Source organism: Oncorhynchus clarkii, chromosome 27 (assembly GCF_045791955.1).
Source record: "Oncorhynchus clarkii lewisi isolate Uvic-CL-2024 chromosome 27, UVic_Ocla_1.0, whole genome shotgun sequence".
NCBI lineage: Eukaryota > Metazoa > Chordata > Actinopteri > Salmoniformes > Salmonidae > Oncorhynchus > Oncorhynchus clarkii.
The window spans coordinates 27,307,492-27,315,128 of record NC_092173.1 but is presented as its reverse complement, the minus strand read 5'-3'; the positions used below and the strand labels follow the sequence as shown (position 1 = coordinate 27,315,128).

At 41.2% G+C, this 7,637-nt stretch overlaps 1 protein-coding gene across 1 annotated transcript in view; it reads left to right on the top strand.

The window, feature by feature from the left end:
* LOC139386065 (serine/threonine-protein kinase NLK-like) overlaps nt 1-7,101 on the top strand; it is a 91,109-nt gene extending 84,008 nt beyond the window's left edge. The window contains exons 9-11 of the mRNA XM_071131485.1: nt 1,662-1,860; nt 4,412-4,505; nt 5,082-7,101. Of these exons, the coding sequence (XP_070987586.1) occupies nt 1,662-1,860; nt 4,412-4,505; nt 5,082-5,136 (348 nt within the window). The 3' untranslated portion in view covers nt 5,137-7,101. The remainder of the gene's footprint in view (nt 1-1,661; nt 1,861-4,411; nt 4,506-5,081) is intronic.
* The last annotated feature ends 536 nt before the right edge of the window (nt 7,102-7,637 follow it).

Here is a 7,637-nt window from a genome sequence, read left to right as displayed (position 1 = left end):
CAGATTGGACACCATATGTAGAGATGTAAAAAAATAAAAAAAATACTCTACTCAAGAGTTTTGGCTCCTACTTACACAGACCGAAGCAGCTTTTTGGCTTTCTGACTGAATAATTATTTTCCTAAAACGTATGAGTATACCTTATGTTACACAGACAGTTTTTGCATCACTTCTGTACAGTACAGTACAGTCAACTACAATACACATATGAATTCAACATCCTAGGTTGTCGATTCTGAACAAAGGGAACATGGGGAAGGTGGTGGTAACCCTAGACACTATTGTCACTGAATGTAGTCAACAATCCAACTTTGGATTGAATTAAATGTCCTTCAATGGCAGGCTTTCACCTCTGGCCAGTGGCCAATCCAGGGTGATGGACAGCCAGCATGTAAGACTGTTCCCCCAGTGCAAATGTCTCCAAGTCCAACCCCTATGCTGACCCATCGACTCTTATTCACTGTCTTATAAACAAAGGGAGGTTTGATTCACTTTGCCGCCTTCTCTCCCCCAACCCACATATTTATTTATTCATTCACTTAGGAGATTATTAAAAACATTTGTGTGTGTGCGCGTGCGTGCGTGCGCAGAAACCCTACTAGAAGCTAGAGTTGACAGATCACACACGGTGGTGTTTAATGGCATCTTCTGACTGCTTGGGAAAATAAGAAGAAGCTCTGTCACTAACAGATTAATAGGAGTCTGACACATGGTAATAATGGGGGCCAAAAACATTGAGTTATCAGGGCCTACTGAATACAGGGTTGTCTCATGGATATCTGTAATGTGGAAATAAGCAGACCTTTCTTTTCGGACATCTTTATCCAGACCAGTTTTTCTCCCCCTTCGTTTCAAAGTCTGGCACCTGTCAGTGGGATATTGGTGACTAGTCAGTTGGTTATTCAGTTGAGGCTGATTTGATTTGATTCCAAGGTCTAGTTTTAATGTGGGGTGTCCTCAACATGTGCAGTAGCCTGTTGTTTATGAGAGACTGCAAACACTTTATTAAACAGACCATTTGATTTGGAGGGATTTCATAGTCCTGTAGTATGTATTACATCAGTGTGTGTAGTCTGTCTACATCAGTGTGTGTAGTCTGTGTACATCAGTGTGTGTAGTCTGTGTACATCAGTGTGTGTAGTCTGTATACATCAGTGTGTGTAGTCTGTGTACATCAGTGTGTGTAGTCTGTTTACATCAGTGTGTGTAGTCTGTTTACATCAGTGTGTGTAGTCTGTTTACATCAGTGTGTGTAGTCTGTTTACATCAGTGTGTGTAGTCTCTATACATCAGTGTGTGTAGTCTGTGTACATCAGTGTGTGTAGTCTGTCTACATCAGTGTGTGTAGTCTGTGTACATCAGTGTGTGTAGTCTGTATACATCAGTGTGTGTAGTCTGTGTACATCAGTGTGTGTAGTCTGTGTACATCAGTGTGTGTAGTCTGTTTACATCAGTGTGTGTAGTCTGTATACATCAGTGTGTGTAGTCTGTGTACATCAGTATGTGTAGTCTGTATTACATCAGTGTGTGTAGTCTGTGTACATCAGTGTGTGTAGTCTGTGTACATCAGTGTGTGTAGTCTGTGTACATCAGCGTGTGTAGTCTGTGTACATCAGTGTGTGTAGTCTGTGTACATCAGTGTGTGTTTGGCCCTCCCCCAGTCGAAGCGGATTTCAGCGAAGGATGCCCTGGCCCATCCCTACCTGGACGAGGGCAGACTGAGGTACCACACCTGTATGTGTAAGTGCTGCTACACCACCTCCTCTGGTCGCGTCTACACCAGCGACTTCGAGCCCGTCACCACACCCAAGTTCGACGATGGCTTTGAGAAGAATCTGACCTCCGTCAGACAGGTCAAAGGTGAGTCTGTCCACCAACCAGCAGAGTGCAGAGTTTTGCTGTGGGAATTAGCCCTTTCAAGTTTTGTTTTTATTGTTTTATCCTGTGTTTCAGCCTATCTAGCTGATCCATTGTTATTCCCTTCATGTTACCGGGTTATGTTTTTCCACTGGGTTTACAAAGAGAGGCAGCTTTAACTAAAACTAATGGGTTCAATGGGTGATAAATAGACATTTATCCATTGCTTACATGGTGAAAGTCTTATCCCAACTTAACCTCGTACCACAATTATTGTGAAACTGGAAGCTTTACAGACACCTGAGGTCCTAATTTAATCCAATCAGCCCTGAGACCATGTGCAGATCATGCCTCTGTATGTTAAGGCGTCCTCATGCTTCCCAGCCGAAACAGTTCGGAAGAGTTTGTGCATACATTATAATAACATAAGTCTGTAGCCGAATATTTTACATCAATAGCAGTCAACATTAATCGTCATCCTACTTCAGTCTCATATTCTGAAAGTTGTAAATTCTTGGTTATCTGCAAGAATCCTGGCTAACAAGTTTAATCAGCAATACAAAATTGGGTTTAATTATTTATTTACTAAATACCTAACTAATCACACAGAATTACATATACAAAGAATGAATTATACCTGGATAATTCTTTACGTCATAGGAAACGTCCCTAGCGGGCGGAACAGATATGACAGCTTGTTACACAAAAGAAAAGGGTCTGGGTTTGAGTGAAAGAGCGGGAAGACTGAGGGACAAAGGGAGAAGCTGTGCTATCGTAAATACAGTATCTTATGCACTCTAAATTACCACCCATTTGGAAAAGGAAAATGCAATAAATATTTACTCTGAGCTGCGCTTCGGTAGGTTGGTGGTAGATGGAAGGCCGTGTTGCCAAACCGAGTCCTTTGTCCTTTGAAGCATGTCTCTGGTGGTCACTTGAATAAGTTGTAGTAATGTCTTTGTGTGGTAGATGGGATACTCTGTCTGTTCCTTCCTAACCTGCGTTTGCAGCTGCGGTTGCTAACTCAACGGCTAGGAGGTATCACTTCTGTCGTGAATAAGAGTTCAAAGTTCATACCGTTCGCAACCAAAGCTCATGCTGATGTTGGCTTCGTTCTGTAGTTTTTTCGGAACCATTCTGACATGGGATCGTCATCTCATGTCCGCGGAAGAGATAGTTATGTTGTAGTCAAGAACTTATATAGGAAGGAAGAGGAGGGTGTGTTTGAAAAGTTTTACAGCCTTTGTCCCTTCACAGGGGAGGGCCACTGATTGAGCTGAAAATCCAAATCTCACATTTTAGAAGCTAAAATCACATTTCATCCCATCACAAATAATTTCATATTCAAACATTTAAATTGAACAACAATTCCATGTGAATCTGCTAACTCTGATGTATAGACTTTCCATTGTGGAGTTTATGTCATCTTATCATTGATGAGAATGTCTCAGATGACAACCGAACTGACATCATATTCATTAAAATTAAGTACCACCGCATATGTTCAATTGTTCTGATTACCAGAATATAATTCATTTCCCAACACATACTAATGTTCCCAGAATCTCTATGTTAACCAAGGGGTTTTTAACCTACTGTAACCTCAGTAGGTTAGAGAAGAGAAAAGGGGGGAAGAGGTATTTATGACGGTCATAAACCTATCCCCCAGGCCAACGTCATGACAATCTCCTCTGCAAAAACGTCAAAATTAATGACAGATTTCTTGAGTTATCCTACATTAATACGGACTATTCTGAGGAAGTGTATACTAGCGTCTCAAAATGGATAAACAATACTATTGCCTATTTTTTCTAGTTTTTCAAGTGAAGGTCTTTTAAGGGAGTATGCGAGCACACTTGTTCGGTACACTTGCAGAGTTCGGCTAGGCGCCAGTTAAACTGAAGCTTGCTGACGCCTTTAGTCACATCCCTAGAAGCACTCCCTCTCGTTTAGATGTTTGTTCTCTCTCAGCCTCTCTCTTCCTCAACCACCCTCCCTCCTCTCTCTCTCTGCGGTGAGAGCCAGATCAGTGGTGGCCTGTTCTGTCAGCAGGTATTAGTGAGGATGTCTTCTAAACGCAGGCTTACTCTGGTGGATGGTCGAAATAAACCTGGCCTTCCTCCCTCCTCCTTCTCCCTCATCCTACTTCTCCCTCCCTTTCCTCTTCCTTCCTGTCTGGTACTTATTTCAACTATTTACCTGGTCCTAATTCGTAGCTAGGCAACAAAGATTGTTTTAATGAATCCCAATGAAGCTAAGTAATCAGTAGATCATTGTAATGCAACTAAAAGGGAAAGGGGGATACCTAGTCAGTTGTAAAGGGGGATACCTAGTCAGTTGTACAACTACCATTTTAGCATGGGATTTCAAAATAAATACCCTGGTTATTTCTAAGTGAAGATCCACACTTTGTAATAGATCTAATTTCAAACAAGCAGTAAATACTGTATGATACAATAAGTCAACCCCAGTTAAAAACCTTACTGTGAAACTCAGTGTAACTGTAAAGAGTGTGTTGGGTTCGTCTCCCTGAGCCTGTCTCTGTCTTCCACAGAGATCATTCACCAGTTCATCCTGGAGCAGCAGAAGGGGAACAGAGTGCCGCTCTGCATCAACCCCCAGTCGGCCGCTTTCAAAAGCTTTATCAGGTAAAACTAGAGGCCTCTGCTGGTGGATACCACCGGATTCCTCATCGTTTGTATTTTTGTAATTGAGCTAGTTTGAAAGCTAACCACTTCTTAGAAACTTGATAGCTTGTTAGATGACATTTTACCCGACTTGACCTGGTCCTGTGAGCATGTCAGCTTCCTTTCTCTTACCTGATCTGCCTGCCACACCTTGGTACCTGTGTCCTCCTGTGTCACAACGAGAACAGTAACAGTCCATTCCATTGGCCAACTTTCCTTACTGGCAGCCAATAAAGTGTCTTTCTCCTTGCAGTTTGTTATTACCCTGCTTAAAATATCTGATTTGTGAGTTTCGCTCCTGCCTCCAGCCAGCCAACATCCTGAGAGTTATTGTTAAGGATTTGGTGCATTAGTTAATTGCTTTTTCCTCTGCAGTAGATGCATGCTGCTCACTAAACAGAAAGTGGTGCTGCGGCAGTGCCAGTGACTGACCATATCTTTCCATCTCTCCCTGTCCCCTCATCTCTCTGTGTCCTCTTTTGTTCTTTCTTTTGCTCATCTCCCTCGCTGTCTCTCTCTCTTGTCTCTTCCTGACAGTTCCACTGTGGCCCAGCCCTCTGAGATGCCCCCGTCCCCACTGGTGTGGGAATAGCTGCTGTCTGGGCCACGACCCTGCCCATGGCCCGCGCTGGACTACTGAGGACAAGAAGAAGAAACCCCCACCCTGCGTAGCATTTCACTGGATTCTAGGACTAGCAATGTCCACTGTGTGTGTACTGTAATACTAACTATGAAGTTTTAAAATGAACCCAACCAACCACTGCTGACTGGGTTATGGAGGGACTTTTAGAGTGTGCTATGTATACAAGTGTATACCCACACTGTTCTGTAGATGCAAACCCACTAATGAATGCACACACACATGTGCATACAAACATTGTGCATAGGTGGTATAAGGGCCACCCTCGTGGGCTTGAAAGTGTGTGTAAAGCCAGGGATGAGACAGAGGTAGTATGCTACAGAGTCCTCGTAGTCTCTGCCTGCAGTCCCAGAGGGCAACGCACAGCTCCCATCCACTTCCATACATGCATAGTCATCACTTATTTATTAAAGGAGGGAGACGGCGTCCGGTATGGGTGTTGTTTTTAAATATAGAACGAGATTTAAGACTGTACCTACTCACGCTAGCTAATTCCCCCCCCCCTCCCCCGAGAAATCATAGCTTTCAATTAGAGATAAAGCTTTTTATTTATTTGTAGTGTACTGTTAAACAGTATAGTCAGAGGGTTTCATTGTCTGTTTTTTTGTTTAAAAAAATTCTGCTCCATTGCTGTTTGTTCTATGCCTGCTGTCCCCCAGGTTAGAAGTCAGTATTTGTGAAGAGATGTGTGCTCTGCATGCCACTTGGTTGCGATACATATGGTGAGAACCCCTCACACGGCACACCCACTCGCACACCTAACCCAAATGTGGGCATGTGGAAGTATGGCACTGTGTCAGTATTACCTGGGTAAAATGAGGTAACCCTGGAATGTGGTTGCTTCAAAGAATAGACTATTAGTGTGAAGAGCCACTGAGAACTGAAGTACTGTAGCATGACGGGGGACAGAGAGGCAGTAGTTTAGGGTACATATTGATATTGTGGTACTCTGCACAGGTTTTGTGCTACAGTAACAAGAAGGCCATGTTGGGGTGCTACTTGGTCGTTACATTTTCTCTCTGGAGACTCTGAGAGACCAAATTCAAGTAATCTGCTGTTAGACATACTGTACCATATGAACAGGCATATTAAGAGTATAAAGGATACAGACATTCACGGGTTCCCCTACCATGTCTGCTGATACACTGTATATCCATGTTCTGTCAATACATACCTAGTTGAAGACAGACAAGCAAAATAATACGAAGATCAGCCAAACCAAAATAATGAAATTATTCTATAGACAAAGCGAAACCAAGATTTAAAAAATAGATGTTTGATGATACGAGGGGATGTTGCCATTCCTTGAAGACATTCAATCATTTCCGTAGGGTTCCAACAAGAGGGGTGTGTGCGTGTTGCTTATACGTGTGTCCTGTCACATGCGAATGAGAAAGTTTAGCTAACTACAGTGAGTTGCTTTGGTGGGGGTTTGTCACCTTGACACCATTCCCTTGATAAATAGATATATTAGGGCTACTTTAAGCCTCACTCCCCAAAGCAATGTTTCATGTTAACCACACCTGCACCTACGCCAATAAAATAAACTCTCAGAAGAAAACAATTTAATATATTTTTTGATTATTATTTTTTAGTTTTCAATCAACATTCTATTGAATGCTTTCTCATGATTCACAGAATATGATATGTAAATACATTAAAAAAAACGAATAGATTTAAAACTAAATCTACAATGGAGGGAAAAAAAACAAAGAAATGAAAACTCAAAACAATACTGCTGTATAGAAGGTGTATTAGCCTGCACATTTTTAGGGCTGTGCATTTTATTTTATTTTTGAGACTTGCATATAAATGTATATATTTTATTTGGTCTTTCATTAGTTTTCCCCTGTACTAGAGTGTGTAGAAGACAAAAATAATCCAAAACAAAAATGATTCAGAAAACAAATGAAAAAACACATAACCAATTATGTTAATTGTGTCTTGTGTGTTACTGCAGAGCTGTGGATATATTGAAGTAGAAGGCTTTTTCTTTTTCTTATTATTATTATTATACTACTATTATTATTATTATTATTATATTATTATTTCTTTTACCTTAGAGAAACACTTTACTATTGTGTTTATATGTATATAAAGGAATCACAATGTTGGTCTCTACCTCTTGAGCTCAATTACTTAGTTTGTCTACCTCCACAAGTTTATCATTTCATGTGGAGAATTACAAATAAAACTTGAATGTCCCTTCCAGCTTTTATATTGAAATAAATAAAAAACGCGCAAGTTTCTTCTTCACTCATTTGAAAAACTCTTTAAAATCTGCCATAGGTGGGATCCATCCTATCATGTCATTGTATTAAAAGGCCCTATCAATAGCCAAGCAATTGCAGACTGTTAGTTGACATTGAGTCATATATTTTATAGGCTATGACCCCCCCTCCCCCCCATTTCCCTGTGTAATATGTATGTGAAGATGCTAGTATCTTTTCTTC